The 19598-nt window shown below is 29.7% G+C and overlaps 1 protein-coding gene and 1 pseudogene across 1 annotated transcript; both read right to left on the reverse strand.

Moving 5' to 3' along the window:
- Positions 1-4337: 4337 nt before the first annotated feature.
- On the reverse strand, positions 4338-11022 carry LOC129300836 (2-oxoglutarate-dependent dioxygenase DAO-like; annotated as a pseudogene).
- An 895-nt stretch (positions 11023-11917) lies between these two features.
- Positions 11918-16182, reverse strand: LOC129300835 (2-oxoglutarate-dependent dioxygenase DAO-like). The gene is made up of 3 exons (XM_054939426.1): positions 15695-16182; positions 13077-13401; positions 11918-12307 (listed from the first exon to the last, which is right to left on the reverse strand). The coding sequence occupies exons 1-3, from the start codon at positions 16165-16167 to the stop codon at positions 12050-12052; spliced, it is 1056 nt and encodes a 351-aa protein (XP_054795401.1). The 5' UTR covers positions 16168-16182; the 3' UTR covers positions 11918-12049.
- Between the last annotated feature and the right edge of the window lie 3416 nt (positions 16183-19598).

Here is a 19598-nt window from a genome sequence, read left to right on the forward strand (position 1 = left end):
AGATTGCAAATCTGTTTTTCCAAACCCTGAAGTCTTTTTGAATCATGGTCCTTAACTTGAGTGATAGTATTGAAAACCTCATTACTGTGTGCAATTTAGATGAATACCTGAAAGCTAAGAGGTGATACCTATGAGATATATAAGAACGTAAATATCATGTGGCGTTGGATAGCCGGCATCTAACAAATAATATTACCACCAATAAAAAATTGTAGGATCTTAAAAAATATTGAAAATTTATTTTAAATTAGATAAAATGAAATATACTTTGGGATGGATGTGAAAATTTCATGTCCGGCCTTGTGAGTATATAGTCAAACAAACGAGCATCATGAGTAGTCCCTTCCCATTCAGCCATGACATAAGTGAAGCACATATCTCAATTACATGTAGCCATTATATTTTGTGTTGGAATACCTTTCTTTCTAATATATTTCCCTTACTCTTCGACACTAACCATGCATGGGAATATGTATTCCATCAATTGCTCCTATGGCATCTTTAAAGAATGGCTAATATCGTAGATCACCTAAAATTTTTGGATATATATCTTGAAAATTGAGATCTTTTGGTTGGATGTATTCATTTGCTAGCTTCTCACAAGCATGCAATACATTTCTAAAATGTTTGTGAATAGTCTCTGTTAAATGTTAAAATTGTTTCTTATGCCATCCTATTCCCTACCCCATGTCCAACAATATTTGGAACATACTGACCATTTCATGAATCCCTATTCTTCCAGTTAGACATAGATCATGTTGCACCAATTTATCACAAAGTTGAAGAAAAATATCTTTTTTTCATGAGAAGGCAAGCTAAAATTGACCTAAATAGGCTTTTCTTGCCCAAGCACTTTAAATAGGCCACTATGCTCCTCTATTGTCCCTTATAGCCTTATCTAGCAAGGCCGTATCATACTGTCCAAGAAGCATCTCATCACAACAATCTCCTTGGATTCCATAAAATCCTTTTGTCAACATCCACCACATTTTGATCAACTAATTTTGTTCCATTCTCTATTGAGTTATCCGTTGTTTGGAAACCAAACAACTTACTAAATCAACCATCACAGATGTAAGAGTTTTCCCTTCTTGTTTTGATCATTTTCACCTCTCTTTCATTTCCTCCCTAAATTAGTACCACCATTGTATGCATTATTCAAGTTACCTACCTAATTTCTAGGAGAGCTCCTCCACTAATGTTTCTCACACCATTACTATCTCTTGATCCTTCAGTCAAATCTAATCATCATCTCATAAACAAAAGAAATAACCAACTAACATATATGTTTGAGTGTATGTGTTCGTGTATGCTCATTATGACAAATTACATATATATTTTCCTTTCTTCTACCTATGCAAATGAAAGGCCACACTTGGAGTAGGAAAAAAAGAAGAAGAAAGAAAGCTGATACTTGTGGTTAAAATTGATTGAGAGGCTAAAGAAAAAAGAAAAGGAAAAAAGAAAAAGCAAGAATTAAAACCAAAAGGATAAAGGAATGAAAAACACAACATATATACATATAGGGATAGATGCTTCAAGCATTGGCACAAGACTAAAAAAAGATTGATATACTCCAAGAAATTAGATTCAGAATGAGGTAGAGAAGGAAATAAGATAGATAAAAATAAAACAAAAAAAAAAGAGTGGGTCAAAAAGAGGAGAAAGGGAATACAATGCAAGGACCCATAAAAATATATAGAAACACATGCACACAGGAATTTTTGAAGGGAAAAAATGAAAATCAAAATGATCATCAAAATCATTACTAATCCTATACCCTTCAACCTTCAATATTTTTAAAGATCATACATGTAATCTCAAATGAGAAGATTGGCTTTCCTTAGAGTATTAAAATAATGAACAATTGATACTATCTTATCTAGAGCATCCCTACCCAATCCTAACATCATATTATAATAAGTAGAGATTATACAAGAAAATAATATTCCCTACCTTTACAACAAACTCTCTCAAGCTTCTTTATTTGTTGCTTCCTATTTTTTTCTTCCTCCTCTTTTGCATTGATCACCACCCTTTTATAGATGAAAATTAGGGCTTCTCATTTTAATGGTTGAATTCCATCAAATCATAATTTGTGAATAATTTTATTTGACTTTTACTATTTTAAATTAAGGTACATTTTGGGGATTAGATTTCTATTTGACTTCCCCTTATTGAAGACTCATATAAGGCACAAATTTAGGAATTTTCATTTAATTATTATTTTTTATTTTTTTATTTTTTTTATTAAAAAAATGGCTCTTCAATTTTTTATTTTATTCATTTATTTTTTGTGGGGGCCCGAACAGAATGCGATGTTCACAACCACCAGATTAGATTGAACATACCAATCCTTCTTTTTCACATATTCATGCAAACAGAGGACCACTATTTTTGGATCTAACAAAAAATGGTTGGAAGTCATCATACCTTGTAGATGGAAGAGCAAATCAAAGGAGGAGGTCAGAGTTTGACAAGGGGTTCGAAAGTTTAGTTTTGCACTCGACAGGTTGTAAGCCTAGGTTTTCAACTTCTCTCAACTTCGCAATGTTGTTCAAGTCCAAAAACAAGCTCGATCTTGAAAGATTCAAGGTAAAAATGAAGAAATGGGGCACTGGAATGGTGAGGAAGGATGACGAAAGAAGAATGAGGAGATTGGGGAGGAAGAAATGGAGGGACTCAGATCTATGACCAGATGGAGGAGGAGAGAAAGAGAGAGACGGCGGAGAGATAGCAAAGAGATGGCAGAGTAATGGAGGAGCGAGATGAGGTAAGTAAAAAGAGAGTAATAAGATAAGAGAGCCCAAGCCTCAGTTGCACGAGAAGAGGAAAGAATAATGAGCTACAAAATGGATTGTTGATTTTTGCCATTTCAACCCAGTTTGAAAGTCCTTTTTGAAAGCAATTTTCATCTAATAAATTGATGCCAAACAACTTTCACATTCCAAAAGTAAAAAAGCACTTTTGGGATGTAAAATGTAGAGTTTCCAAACACACCCTTAGTAAAGCATTCTCTTAAGCACTCAAAGAGAATACTCTCTGTTGAGATTTTTACTACACCAGATTAAATTAATAGAATGATGATTCCTTTAATCTAATTAATATTACCAATACTATATAACTTATCAAAAGTAGGCAAGACTAGGTAAGATATGACCAATGATTTCTTGCTCATAACAACCAAATGGGAACATATTCAAGTTAATAAGATGATGCTGAAAAGATAACCCTCATCGGTAAAGATTTATGGGTAAGCTTCTAATGAATTAAAGTTACTTCATTGGCAACCTAATCTTCCATTAAAAAGCCCCATAAGGGCTGAGAGGAGAGTGAATTGGCAAACTTGCTAGAATATTTATATATCAGTATACTGAAACCATCTTTAACTTTGTACTCTCTTTTCTTAGAAGCCTCCAAGATAAGCTTGTCATCTTGGCGTGTAGAAGGTAAAGGGGTGTTGATGATGAGATTAGCTATCGTAAGATTAGAGTATTTTATTCAACTATACCAAACAACTCCTTCCAACCTTTGGCTTCCATGTCTATGCCACCCCTTTCTTGTCAATCAAACATACGTATTCATACAGCTAAAGCAGAAAGAAGGGCCGAAAAAAAAAACGTAAGTAAAATAAAATTCTCCTTTAATTCACACAGCTAGAAAAAAATAGATGATTAAACAAAACTACAAGCATTCCATTTTGCAAGACCTTCATAGTCTTTTAATTTTTAGGGTAACCCTTATTTTGAATAAGTTTGATTGTATAATAAATTTGAAAGTGCAAATTTATTTATAGTAATTAGTTTTTTTTATTGTGAACATATGTTCTTCTATTAGAAACAATATTATTTGAGATACGGTTGAGTAATTTAGGCACCTCTCCCTAGACCCTAGTAGGAATTTGAATATTCATTCACCATCTTGAATAAAGAGGTTAGATGACCTTGATCAATTGAATGATTAAAAGTAATTCAAAATGATTGGTCCATATTTAAAATTTTGAAAAAGAAAAAAAAATAACTAGACATTAAATTCTTGGGAGAATCACATCCAATCCCTTGAGGAAATTAATAATAAATAAGAACTAATGCATAACAGATTGTTGTTAAAATGAGAATAAAAAATTTTTTTTCAAATAAACTTATTATTAATCTTTATTTGTAATTAATTTCCTTAAGAGGGATAGATATAATTCTCCCTAAATTCTTCATTGAAAAATAATCATTCTCCAAGGTTTATACTGTCCTATATATATATATATATATATATATGTAATTCTTCACCATTGAAGTTTAATCATCAAACTGTGGATGATTTTGATTACACATCGCTTGATGGGCTCTAGAAATCAGATGTCTTTAGTGATTTAATACTACATCTAGAGCATTTAAGATTAGACTTAATTAGATAATTTAAATTTTATTTTTTATTTAAATCTAGATACTCTAAATTTAATCAGAGGCTGTAGAGATGACGCGTACTAGGGCGAGGGCTTCTCCGGCATGCATTTTTTGGGATACCCTAAGCTTCCTGTAATGTTCATAAGAGAAAGGAAGAAAGAGACGAGGATGATGATCAGAGTCCACAAGCTCCTCAGGTGCTTCTATGTCTCCCTCCTTTGGTCCCAACAAGAATGAAGCTATTGAAACTCTCACACTTGCTTCCTTGCACCATACTCTATGCTTCACCATCCCAAACCTCCCATTGCTCCATACCTACACACATCGATCAAACCCATGTTTTATATTGAGTTTCAAAAATGAGAGGAGAATGACAATTAAGTATCAGAATATCAATCTAATTATATCTAGGTCTTTGACAATTTTTTTTAAATCAATTGAAAATAAACAAAATTAGATAGTTATAAATTTAGAGTCTCAATTACAAATGAAGTATTTATTTACATTCTAAAAGTAATTCTTAATTTGCAAACTACTTTTTATAAAATTTTATCGAAAATCTAACTATCATTAAATAGATATTTTGAGACCTAATTGTCATCTTCTAAGGAATGAATTGTATTATTCACTTCATAATTTAATTTGTAAATAACACAGTTTGTTCATACACAGAGACATACATGGATTTGTAATCTTCTTAAGTTGCAATTCCTTCAGTTTGTGTCAATTTTAAATTTAAGTTATTGGAACAAATTAAGAGCTTGTTTGTCTATTGATGATCTTGAGACCTAAAATTTTTTTGTATGGCCCACTTTTGTTAGAAGAAACTCTTTCATTTTTTTTTTAATTGCTTGCATGTATCCTCAATTTTAGCAAATTGATGTTTTGTCCACTTTAAAGGCCTACGTACAAGCCATATAGCAAAAGGAGCGTGTGAAAGGCAGCCACAATAGTAAGCAAAAGTGAAATTTCTAAAAGTGATTTTGGTCAACAAAACTGAGTAGACAAACATGAACTTAACATTTTTTAGATTCATCATTTTTATAGATATGAAAGAAATTAAAATAGGAAACAAAAAATAGTGCATAATTCTCCTAATAATCTAGGAAGGAAAAAAGCAATAATATAACTCAATAACACATCAATTCTTACAAGTGTTATATCAGTCTTTTAACTTCAATTCTAAGCCACAAAATCGTCTATTAAATTTTTTTAATCAAATAATCCATTCAAATTAAAATTATAACACATACAATTGATATCAGATAAGATTTTAACAATTTTAATTTTGAAAATTCTTTTCCTTCCACATAACAAACATTAAAAGCTCTTGATGATGATTAATTAAGATATTGAAGGCCAAGACATATATATAATTAACTTACATGAGCTATATCACCAAGAATGGCAAAGAGGCTTCCAGGGCAAGGAGGGACATCAACAAAGGAACCAGATTTATTGCTCATGACTTGAAGCCCTCCAACATGTTCATCGTCTTGAAGAATGGTGAGGAAGCTTGAGTCTGTGTGGATTTGCACACCAGATGATCCTATTGTTTCTGGTGTGAAACTGTACTTGTTAATCCTGAATTGACTTGCCCATTCCTTGAAATATCCATCTCCTTCTTCCAAACCTAAACTTTCTGTCATCTTCACTGATACATCTATCAATAACTCATGAATTGCTTTCCCATATGCTTCTATCACTTTCCTGTTGGAATATTTGTGAATTAGCAGTAATTAATTCCAAATTAATATCCAAAATAATATAGTGTATATTAAATAATCTTCATTATATTTTGCACTTATTTGAAAGGGATTGAGATCCTAATTGAATAGACCATAATATGCTAGAATATTCTATTTGTGTATATTGAAAGAGACTTAAACTCAGAACATTTATGTTATCAGTAATCCTATATTTAAATTTGGTAGGGACATTTCAATCATTAAGGTATTTGTTTTAGGACAAGCCACTCTTAAAGTTGGCTTTTGCCCAAGCAAGTTTGTTAACTTGCCGACATTATGCTCCAAGTGGGTTGCATTAGGGTTGTCATACGTTAATTCAAAAATAAAAATGAACCAAATAATTTCAACCATGCTATTTGCAATATAAACAATTTCAACTAAACAATTTTTAACAATTTCAATCATGTGTTGATTGAAAAGAGTGAGAAAAAATATAAGACCTAAAAGAGCTAATTCAAGCTTAAGCTATTACATTTTTTTAAAGGGCTTGTAAGAGTTGAGCCTAAAAGCTTTTTGTATGCAAAAATTTCCTTTTTTAAAAGCCTGACCCTTAAAATAAAGAGGCCTATACATGTAGTTTGCAAAGCCCAACCTTAATTGATAACTTCATGTTATATGCTACCTCAATTAGACCTAGGAAATGGACAAGCTTGACACATATGGGTATGGCTCTTATGAACTCAAGCCTAAAAGCTTTATTATTTCAAAATCAATTATTTTGAAACTTGACCATTATTTAAAAGAATCATAAACTAATTTTTATTATTTTTTATTTTTAAAAATTAAATTTTTACATTATAATATTTCATATTCTTATTCTAATTTCGAAAAATTTAAAATAAATAATATAAATTTTAATTTTAAATTATAATATATATTTTAAAATTTAAATTTAATTAAAAAATTAAAAATATTTTATTTTTTAGGGTAAAACAAAAATGAGGCTGAAGTAAGCCTTTTTTTAATAGGGCTAAATGGGCTTGAATCCTAATTATGCAAAAAATCTCCAAATTTTCAAACTTGAGCCTTAAAAAAAAAAAACAGATTTAAACTGGTGGCTCCTCAAAACTTGATCCATATTCCTGGCTCTACCCACAATACATTAAAAATAATAATAACTTTTAATGACGACTTTCAATGGGAACTCTAAAAAGTTGTTGTTGAAAATGAACAATCCGTGGCGACAAAAAAAAGCCGCTATTGAAAGTTTGGCTTTTGATAGTAATATTCAAAGTCACTATTAAAAGGGTGACTTTTTGAGGTGACAATATAATTGTCGTTAATTATCAAATTTTCAATGATGACAAGTGTATGTCACTGCAGAAAGTTGATAATCATTGACAACTTTTTAGAGTCCATTGATTGTCTACATATATTAAAATGTATTATAATTTCTTAAAAATTAATGTTATAATAAATATGTTATAAGTTTCAACAGCGATATATAAGTTATCGCTAAAAGTTAACAATCAACAGTGATTTTATAGTGTCATCGTTGAAAGTAAGACTTTCAGTGGCAACTTTTTTGAGTCACCACTAAAAGTTTGATTTTATATTTTTAACAATATTTTTTATTTTTGTTTAACTAATATTTAAATTTTTAAGACATTAATTTTATTGTATTATTGTAATTTTATAATGAATATATAAAATAATATAATGAGTTTTCATTTAATATATTTTATGGTTAAATTGTAAATTTAAAATAGTAAAATTATTTTAAGATATGGTTAATGTATTATTTAATATTAATAAGTCAGAGTAAAGAATTAAACTAAATCATATTATTTTACATCAATTTTTGTTATCAAATGATATTTGATTTGATTTAATACAACTATTCAAGCCAGTTTAGTTAATTAGTTTTGGTCAAATAACACCAAATCTAATTGAATTGATTAATACATACCCCTATGTGAAGTGATAAATTCATTCAAAAATCTAATGTTTGATTTTTTTTTAATTTAGAATGCATATAATGTGGTAATGAGTCTCTATTTTCAAATATTTTATGATTAAATTGATATTTTAAATAATAACACTACTTTTTTATAATAATTAGATATGTGATAGTTAAATTTATTCATTCATAAAATAATATTTAATCTAATATAATTTTTCAATTTAAATTCTATATTTAATACTAGTAATTTAAAAGCTTGATGTCAGTTTATATGTTCTCAATTTGATGGCTAATGATAGAAAAGAGAAAGATAAAAAATGAGATATTCTAAAATTTCACTTTTAACTTTTACAATATACAAAATATATCTATGTATTTGATGCTATATAATATTTTTTGTTTGATGCTATCTTGCGACATAAATATAAAAAAATAGATAATATAGTGTATAATTTTTTTATAAAATTATAATTTAAAAAAATTAATTAAAAAAGTAAAGTGTAATGTAAAAACAACCCAATTACATTACTTAAGAGTTATTGTTAATTAAAAATAAAAAAAAATTTTAAATAAAAATAGCTAGAAAAATAAATAATTATGAACTAATGTATAATCATCTATATTTTTACTATTTATTTTTAAATATTTTTATATTATAATTATAAATATGAACATTAAAATAAATAACATAATAATCTCAAGAAGTAAAAAAATTAAAATAAATAATACAAATGATATTGTGTCAACTATATTTACAGTTACTTAGACAAAATAAATAATATAATTTGCAATTTGAATAAATTAAAAGAATTAAATTAAAGTATTTAATGATAGTAATAAAATTTTATAATATTTAATATATATGTATGTGTTTGTATAGTTTAATAATATGCGTATATATATATATATATATTTAATTATGCAGTAATAGACTGCATGTTCATTCCAATTCAGTGGCAAAATCGTGGGACACAAAAGGAGGAGATTATGAATTCAAACCTTGATAAAAGCAACTTATGAAATGAAAATATAAATTGCTGACATGATACCACGTGGTGTAAGGTGGGGGCGACCTCCACCACGTGGAGGGTGACATGGCGTCACGTGATATGAGGTCAAGGCAATACATGGAGGGATGACATAGTGGTGGTGGGTAATACTTAACATTCAACGGTGACCAAATTGCCGCCACTGATGTGTGGTTTTTATGGTGACAATTCTTAACTTTCAACGGCAACTGTCTTTTTGTAGTGATAAATTTTCTTTTCTGCGATGACATTTGTTGCTATTAATTCTCAATTTTCAACGGTGATAAATAAAATCAATGATAAGAGCTCTCATGGTGATATTGTGACAACTTTTGATCGCCGTTGAAAACCTTCAATGATGACACTTTTTAGTTTTCAGTGATGGCAAAGTCAATTCTTTTTGTAGTGATATTCTACCTAGATTTGAGTTTCCATGGAACAAAATATGCTTCAAGGTAATTAACTTAGCTAGTTTATTCAAGCTCTTTCTTCATTTGCTGCAACCCCCATATTAGATATATGTGTGTGCATGTAACATATCACTGTAAGGGAAAAGAGGTAGAGAGAGAGAGAGAGAGTTACGTCTGATGGGGAGAAGAATCTAATTGAGAGCAGAAAGATTGAACCGCGTGAGAAGAAGCCATGTCGTAGAGTCCAAACCCTTCGTAAAGAGGATTCAATGAACTTGGAGGCATATACCCACTTCCTGCAATTACTTGTTCAGTGTTTCTCATCTTAATCTCAGAGGAAGATCAAGCAGGCATCTCACCACCTTCTTCATTTCTTCCATTAAGCTTGAATCAATGCCATGGTTCCTCACTCTGAAACATCCCCATTCCTCGCACGCCTCTCTCAGCTTCTTCTTTATCAGATCTTTAGGATTTTCTGCAGATTCTCGCAGATCGATCAATGGGATGTTGTTGCTGCTAGTCATCGTCGTTGTCATTCTCTTTCACTGTGGTTTTCTTTTCTGGAACTTTGTTCATGAACACTCTCTGTTGCTGTGGTGGTTTTTTGTACTCGTACATTTGAGTAGGTTGAGGTTGAGGGGATCTGTCTGGTGACGACACCAATGTTTAGCTTTTTCCAAGGTTTTGTCGATTTCTTCAACCGTATTTCTCTACGTCGTCTTTCTTTATAACTTAAAATTATGAGTTGAGCCGAGCGACGGAATGTGCAAACATAAAGTGTGAAGGGATCAAGACTTTTATCAGAGTTACGAATTTTATGTTTGGATGATAGACGATGAAAGATAACAAAAAACCGTTGAATATTCGGTATGAATTAGAACGTGCTTGACTCATCCTCCTTTTTTAACTCAATCTTTTTAATCCCCCACCTTATCCCATCCTTCTCCTATTTTTTTTTTTAATTATTCACGGGTATTCTTTTATTCAAGACAATTGAGGATTCAAATCTTATTCACCACATTGTGAAGAATAAGTTTCTTTTACTAAATCCAACCCTTTGTTGGTTGGCCATTTCTTTTTCTTTTATTTAATAAGGTCATCTAATTAGGTTTATATTTGAGCTGATTAAATTTGCAGTAGCTCTATCAAATTAAAGTTATTTTTTTATACATTCACATGGAATCAAACCCAAGACATTATATTGTGATCATAACCCCTTTAACTCCCAACATTTTACTTAATCACAAGCATTAATAAAATTAGTGAATTATAGTTGAAGTAATTAAATGTATACCAAAATATAATTATTAACACGTAGCCTAGCGCAACTTGACCTCGAGTTAAAAGTTAAATTATGATTTTGATCTTTAAAAGCGAGATGAAACAAAGCCTCCATAAATAAGATAAAGGGATAATAAAACTTTTAATATCTTAAATTCGTTTCAATTATTGATTCAGCCTGTCAAATTTTAATTATTATTGATTTGGTTCTTTAAGTTTGCCTCAATTATTAATGTTGTCCTTATTGTTTAAAGAAAATATAAAATGATTAAAATTTGTTGACATAAATAATAAAATATTGATATCAATCATATATATTAATAAAAAGAAGTGTAATTAATTAGGTAAAAAAATTCAAAAATTTTTGAATGCAAAATAATTGAACACAACATTAGGGACTATATTAATAAAAATTAAATTGATTTGAGGGCTAGTTTACATTTAACTATGTACACATACCAAAGTATCAACTATCAACATACTTTACACATTAAATTAATTTTTGAGTCAATTTGAGTGTTAAAACTTAAATGACAAATATGACAATTTTAAAAAAATGAGAAACTAAATTTAAATTTAAAAGTTTAAATCGATAATTGAGACAAACTTAAAAGACTAAAGTTTCATTATCCCTAAAATGAAATTTCAATTCAATTAAAACTACAAAAGATAAAAGGACAAAATAAATGGACGATTACGATTTGCCACAACCATAATAAAGGATTTTAATAAGGATGGCTTTCAAATTTCTCTTAATTAATTTTAGGCTAAAAATCACAATTATTTTAAATAGATCTTAAAATTTAATCAATATTTTATTTAATTCTATTTATAAATCACTTCTAATATTTTCACAAGAACAAAGAAAAATTTTAAACCTTATTAATTCTATATAAAAATTGAACAAGTTTTTAACTTTATCTCAATTAAATATATATATTTTAAAATAAAATATTCTAACATTTAATAAACTTTTCTATATTTAATAGGGGTAAAATGATAAAGATAAATATAATAATTATTAAATTATCTTATAAATAAGATTAAAATAAATATTTTTTTTGTCTAAAAAAATAGGATGAGAGGAGTATTGTTTTTGAATTCAGATTCTCTAAAGTAATCCAAATAAATAAGGGAGAGAAAAAGAGAAGAGTCAAGACTGACATTCTATTCCACCATATGACCCTCTTGTGTCTCCACTTATTCAAAAGAAGTACTTCATGGCACATCTAATAAATTTTATATATATATATATATATATATTTCAATGGACTTTTAATTAGGATTGAAGTTTTGAATGGGTGTGAAGGAGGGCTAGAGCTTCACCAGCACGCATGTTGTTAGAGAGCCTGAGCTTCTTGTAGTGTTCATAAGCAAAGGGAAGGAAAAGACGATGGCCATCAGAGTCCACTAGATCTTCAGGTGCTCGCACTTCTTCTTTAGGTCCCAGCAGAAATGAAGCTATTGAAACCCTAACACTTGCTTCTTTGCATTCTACTCTATGCTTCGCGTACATAAACCTTCCATTGCTCCACACCTTCATGTTAATTGCAAATATTTCAAGGTTACTGATATTAATGGCTAGAATTAATTGTCTCAAATTGTTCTATCGACGGATTCAACCAATAAGCTACTTCCTCTCTGGTGCTAAGTGTAGAAGCTAGTTAACTATTTCCTGTCTTATTTATGAATTAATGGTATTTTTCTTGGATATTATTTATCAAGCACTTTTTTATTTTATTTTTTAATTTTGCGATATGCTCATGCATGGACCAATTAAAATTTGTTTTATGAGTTTTTAAAATAAATAACTGCAAGTGAATTAATATATATAGTTCTTGTTATTTTCAATCATAAAATTTTGACTTTTTTTTTATAGACCATATATAATTCTGATTTATACACTAGTCTAGCTTGTTCATCTTGGATGGTTAAATTATCAACGGATGATATTTTAGATTTAAATTATAAAATTTATTAAAAAGTCAACTGAATTTAAATAGCAAGTCATATTTGATTTATATATATATATATATATATAATTAAGTCTAAAATATTTCTTATATTAATCTTTAACATGTAAAAAAATTGTATTATATTCAATCACTATTGACACCGCTAAACAATCATATTTAATGAATTAAGAATTAGTGTCTTTGAGATTATCATACTAATTAACTACTTTTATTTCCATATTGAGGAAAAATTTGATCATCAAAACTCAAAAGCATGCAAGTTTCATAGGTCTCTTTAATGATGGATTAATTTAGGGTTAAATTAAAAGCAGGAAGTGCTAGAGGACTTACATGAGCAATATCACCAAGAATGGCAAAGAAGCTTCCTGTGCAAGGAGGGACATCAACAAATGAACCAGACTTATTGTTCATCACTTGAAGCCCTCCAACATTTTCATCATCTTGCAAAATGGTGAGAAATGCACAATCTGTGTGAATTTGCACACCAGATGATCCTACAGTTTCTGATGTGAAACTATACTTGTTTATCCTGAACTGACATGGCCATTTCTTAAAATATACAATTCCTTCTTTCAAACCCAAACTCTCTGCCATCTTTTTTGATATATCCATCAACAATTCATGAACTGCTTTCCCATATGTCTCTAACACCTTCCTACACATCCATGATATATTAATTTAAGTGGGATCGGCTATATGAATCACAAAATATCATTTGTCTCTATTAATCATAGTGTGAAAATTCAAATTAACTCATCCGGTTGAACTATAGTAAATCATTAAATCAACATCTTGACGTATTAAAAAAATGCTTTGTTTATTACTAGTTTCATCATTGATCAACTATAGTTTTAATTATTAACCATTGACTCGATGTCTTAACTAATTCAATGACCAATCTATTTTTCAATACATTACTATTAATAACCAATTGTTCAATAAATAATATGTGTCATGAACATCTCCCTAGGGCATTGTTTAGAATGGGAGAAGAAACAGAGGGAAGAGAAAAATAGTTGCACTTAATATGTAAATATTCATTTGCAATTAAAACTCTTAAATTTATAATTATTTATATTGATTTTTAACTTATTTTTCAAAAAAAAATTGTTGGCTACTTAACTATAATTAATTTAATGTTTTACACTCTCATTGACATTCTCTCATATTTTTACCCTTGTGTTTGGATAAACAAGAGAGTAAAAAAGAATAAACAAAAGAAAACTAACTAATTTAATATAAATTTTATCTCTAATCTAGTCCTTACTCATAGGAAAGGGAGACACACATACTCTAACATATCAATGTTGGGATCGAATCTAGGACATCTTCCAAGTAAGGAAGATGGTGTTACCGTTGGCAAGTGACTAATTTAATAGACAACAATATCCATATGAAAAATATGCAAGTCACACATATATGCCTCTATTTCCCTTCTTTGGGGTAATTTTAGAAAGTATGTTCTCTTACTAAAATATCTTCACTTAGAGAAAGCTTTGGAAAAAATGTGAGCCCTATGCGCCTTTTTCTAGTCCCTTTTTGGCTTTCTATTTTTTTTTTTCACTATTTCGAAATAAGAAAAATCTATTTTCACTTCTATTCATTCATCTATTTTTCTCTTCTCCTTGATCCAAACATGAGACATCTTTTTCAAGGCTTCCCTTATTTCCATGATATAGTTAAAGCCAAATATTACGTATAAGCAAAAGCAAATTTTTGTCAATGTGAAGTCAATTCATTATTAAAGACTTTTTTTTTTTCTATTTTACCCTTTACTCAGTAGGAGTAGTTAAGCTTGTTAATTAATTAAATGAATGCAAACCCCCAGACATAATTTATGTTATCATTCTCCAAGTCTCTGGAGGACAAAAGTAAAAGCCATTATATACTGCTCCCTCCATCTCACTTATATGACACTTTTTAGCAAAATTATGTGTATTAATAAAGTTCATAAAATATAGTTTACAATTTTATTTGTTTAAAAAACAAATACTCTCTCCATTTGAAAATATAAAATATTTTTTGAGGAGTTAGATGTTAAAAAATATAAGGCATTTTTAATCTTTTGAAATGTAATCATTGCCTTTTTTTAAGTGCCCTTATTGATAATAACTTTATATTTATTGTAGGGTGTTTAATAGGGACAAATATGAAAAAATATAGTTAGTTTAAAAGTAAGTAACTACTTTATTGAAAGTGAAATTTTGTTAAAAATATCTTACATTTTTTAACAAAGGAAGTATAATTTTTTTAAAAAAATACCCTTAATTTAATATAATCTTAATGAAACATTACTTTTGTCAAAATATGAAGATAGTTTAGGACATCAAATAACTTCTAAAAATATTTTATATATAATTTGAGATGAAGAGAATATTATATAATATTCGACTAAGAAAATTTTCTAGAAAACACATATATACTCTTTTAATTTCATTGATAAATCACTTTTAACATATTTTATCAATATTAAAAAAATTTGTCAAAATATGAAGATATTTTGGAATATCAAATCACTTTCAAAAATATTTTATATATAACTTGGGATGAAGAGAATATTATATAATACTCGACTAAGAAAATTTTCTACAAAACACGTATATACTCTTCTAATTTTATTTATAAATTATTTTCTAACATATTTTATTAATATTAAAAAAATTTTAAAACTTACTAACTTTATCTAAATATTTAATAATTTTTAAATTTATCTCCGCTAAATTTACATATTTTAACAATAAATTTTTTTTAATATTTAATGAGGGTTAAAAAAATTTATAATAAAAAATTAATAACATAATTTATAAATAAATTAAAAAAAATCTTCTTTTGGTCCTTTGAATAAAATCAGAGGAGTCTAATTAGAACAGAGCAGTATATATCTATCTATCTACGAGTAAACTTTTAGTCCAACTGAGATAGATGAAGAAAAATTGAAGAAATGAAACCTTTGGTGGGGAGAGGCATTTAAGTGAGAACAAAAGCCCTGGACGGCCTGAGACGAAGCCATGTCGTAGAGTCCCAAGCCTTCATAGAGAGGATTGGCTGAACTTGGAGGCATATATCCACTTCCTGCAATAACATCAGTGTTTCTCATCTTAATCTCCAGAGGAAGATCAAGCAGACTTCTCACCACCTTCTTCATCTCTCCCATCAAGCTTGAATCAATTCCATGGTTCTTCACTCTGAAACATCCCCATTCCTGGCACGCCTCTCTCAGCTTCTTCTTCAGTTCTTGACGATTATTGTTATTATCTGCAGATTCTTGCAGATCAATCTCTGGGATGTTGTTCCAACAGATCACAGCCATGGCTCTTCTTTCTTTCTGTCTTTCTTTCTTATTCTTCTTGGTTTCTTGCCCGAGACTATTTTCTCTTCCAGATATAGTGGGTGGTGGATGGAACGGGTCTGAGGATACCATGGACCCACCAAGTTTGAGCTCTTCTTTTTTTTTTTTCCCAATTTTTTTAAGAAAACCTAGTTATTTAATCTTATATACGTAAGTAATATACTTTTTTTTTTCATTCGAATTAAAACAAATAAATTTTAAAATGTTAATACAATATAAAAGATCTGTATGTTATATTTTTTAAAAACAAAAATTTACATATTTTAATTTAATTGAGAATAAATGCTATATGTATATAAGACTAAGCATATATATTCTGTCTAGTCCTACAAGGTGATGAAAGATTAATTTTTTTTATTTATAAGTTATATTATTAATTTTTTTATCATAATTTAATTATTTTACATTTCATTAAATGTTAGTGAAAAAAATATGATATTAAATTATGTAAGTTTAGAGAGGGTAAATTTTAAAATTTTATTAAACTTTTAGATCGAATTAATAAATTTTAAAATTTTTCTTGATATTCTAATGAAATATGATAAAACTTAAAAGTTACTTATAAATAAGATTAAATAAGTATTTTTTTTCATTTTTAATTAGGGATAATGAAAATCTCTCAAATTTATCTCAATAATCAATTTGGTCCCTTAAATTTAATTTTTATCATTTTGATCCCTTAAGACTATCTCCTAAATATGGGGGGTGGAACGGGTTGGAGAATACAATGGCTCTGCTAACTTTGATGTTGCATTTGGGTGGGTAGATGTAAGTTGAAAATTTAAATTTAAAATCTCATATTTGAAATCTCATATATAAAATTCATAGATTTTAAATTATTTATTTGAATGATATAAAAAAATTTAAATTTTAATATTAAAATCTTTTACTTAGATATAAAGTAAAATTTTAAATTTCAAATTTTATAATTAAATTTAAAAGAAACTTGGACTACATAGGCAGTTCATTCTTAATCAAAGTCAACGATTTGAATGATCAACTTCTACCAGGACCAGATTATCAACATTGAATGGGTTTATAGCACCGAATATGATTTAAACCAAACAACTAACTTCTACTAGGACTGGATTGATGACAACAACCAAGACCTGATGGGCGGCTTTCACCAAGACCAGATGAACAGTGTTGCTCACCGCAAGTGTACGGGTCATAGCAAGTAATATAATGAAAGTAAAGTATTTCCCTCAAGGATTTGTTTAAAAACAATGATCAAACAAAAGACTAAGTGAGTTCAATCAAGTTGAGCCAAATATAAGTAGGTGAACATGATTTTACAAACTAAATTAACACTAGAAAATAAAGAAAAGGAATTGATTCACAAACTTCAAACACAATTTAGGACCTAAGATTATTTATCCCCCTTGTATTTCATAACACCAAAATTACCTCCTCTCAGAAATGCTTTTAATGAAAATAAATGCTAACCTAGAGTTCTAAAAATACTTGGACAAGCTTTCTCAAGTCATGAACAAGTGTTTAGTTAAATTAATTGCCCAATCTCTTGTTACAATTAATAAAAATCAATTTTAAACACCAACCCTAATGTGGCTATGCAAGGCAAGCAAGTATATCTCTATCTTACTAGAAAAACCATCCATTCAACATGCAAATATCAAGTTCTTGTACAATATTACTCAAGTTCTACACTCAACCTAACCCTCTCAAGCATCAATTAAGTGAACCCAATATTTAAATGGTGGCCAATCATGTAGAAGCATTAAAAAAAGAGTAAAATAAACACATATATATCATTAATCACAAAAAGAGAGGAGAAATATAGTGTTAATCCATACAAGGGTTCCAAATAATCCTAAAACAAAGGGTTTAGCTACTCATAATCATCCACAAGTTACAAATATATAAAATAAGTGGACCCATTTCAGATTACAAGAGAGGAAAGAGAAGAGGAATAGAAAAACCGAAGAAAATGAGCTCCAAATGTCTTCAAAGCTTCAATCTCTTGATCCCAGCTCTTCCAATGCTCAAACCCTAGCACAACCAAGCTCTAAAAGTGTCTAAAAGTCTGAAGAATGCATTTTGGGTCGAGCTCTCAGCATATATATGTCCTAGCCAACCAATTTCTGATAAATCAAACGCAGCGTTTTTCTGACAGTGGCGAAAGTCGCGAACGAAAGTCACGACTTTGGGACGACTTTGGCAGTTTTGCACTGTTTTTGCAGCTAACAAAAATCATTCATTTTGTGCTTGATTTCTTCATCCAAAAGCCTTCCAAAAACATCCACAAAGCTCTAGAAATGCTTCTAATTGAAATTTCAACCAAACTAATATCAAATTAGGCCAAAAATATCAAATTAAAGCTAAGAATACAAACCCAAAACAAAATACATATGTTCCTAATTTAGGCAATAAAAACATACACAATTGAGCTAAAATGGATTAGAATCTAAGAAAAATATGATGAAATAACATGAACTTCTAGAGGTTAACAAATGGCTAACTTCCACCAAGATTGGACGGCCAACTTTTACGGGACTATATGACTGACTTCCATCAGGATCGGATTGACTGCGAAGATCTAGACTAGACGACTAACTTCCACTAGGATTGGATTGATAGGGATGACTGGGACTGGACAACTGACTTTAATCGGGAAGTGACTGAAACCAGATCACTATTGCTAACTTGGATTATGCCTCCAACCATGAATGAATAACCAGCTCCCACAGTGATTGGGTCGACAACTTTGACTGGGATCGAATTGGCAACTTCAATTGGGATCAGACCGCTGATGATCCAGTCACAATCAACATTAGCGATCTAATCTCAATTGCAAGAGGTCGTTTGATCCCAATCAGCACAGGCTGCCTGGTCTCAATAGAAGTCGGTCGTTCAATCTCGATCGTAACCGTCAGTTCAATCCTAGTGAAAGTCTGTCGTCCGGTCCTTGTCATTGCTATCAATCTAATCACAATAGAAGTTGATTGTCTCATCTCTATTGTCGTCAGTGGTGCAATCCTAATAAAAGTTGGTCGTCCGATCTCGGTTGTCACCTTTTGTCAATTTTGGTGGAAGTTAGTTGTCCAATCTTGATCATCACCATTTGTTTGACCTTAGTGAAAGTCTATTGTCCGATCCCAGTTGTTGTCAATGTGCAGTCCTAGTGGAACTCTAAGGCCTATCCGAGTCATCATTGATGTCTGATCCTGATGGAAGTTAGCCGTCCAGTTTAAGTTGGTGTCAGTGGTTCAATCTTAATGGAAGTTGGTCATTTGGTCTACATTATCGCTTGCAATCCAGTCCTTACGGATGCAGACAATTCGATCCCAATCTCGATTGGCAGCAATGGTCCATTCTCAGTCAAAGGTGGCAGCTTGGTTCCATCAGCTTCGGCAATCCAATTCAATTACTATTAGCAAGTCGATCAAACCTTTGTAGATTTGTCGCAAATTACAAAAGAGATTGGGTTAGAATTTAAAATAACAGAGGTTTAGAAAATATTTCAAATTACAAAGAGATTAAGG

The sequence above is a fragment of the Prosopis cineraria genome, unplaced genomic scaffold, assembly GCF_029017545.1.
Source record: "Prosopis cineraria cultivar Desert tree isolate PC_DT_omini unplaced genomic scaffold, ASM2901754v1 PC1769, whole genome shotgun sequence".
Classification (NCBI taxonomy): domain Eukaryota; kingdom Viridiplantae; phylum Streptophyta; class Magnoliopsida; order Fabales; family Fabaceae; genus Prosopis; species Prosopis cineraria.

Bases quoted from the DNA above. Each gene is read 5' to 3' on its own strand.
- LOC129300835 (XM_054939426.1), bottom strand. From the start codon at position 16,167: ATGGTATCCTCAGACCCGTTCCATCCACCACCCACTATATCTGGAAGA. The intron at 13,402-15,694 runs GTTTCATTTCTT...ATGGATGTGTAG, and splicing joins AATGCCTCTCCCCACCAAAG to GAAGGTGTTAGAGACATATG. The intron at 12,308-13,076 runs GTAAGTCCTCTA...ATTAACATGAAG, and splicing joins TTCTTGGTGATATTGCTCAT to GTGTGGAGCAATGGAAGGTT.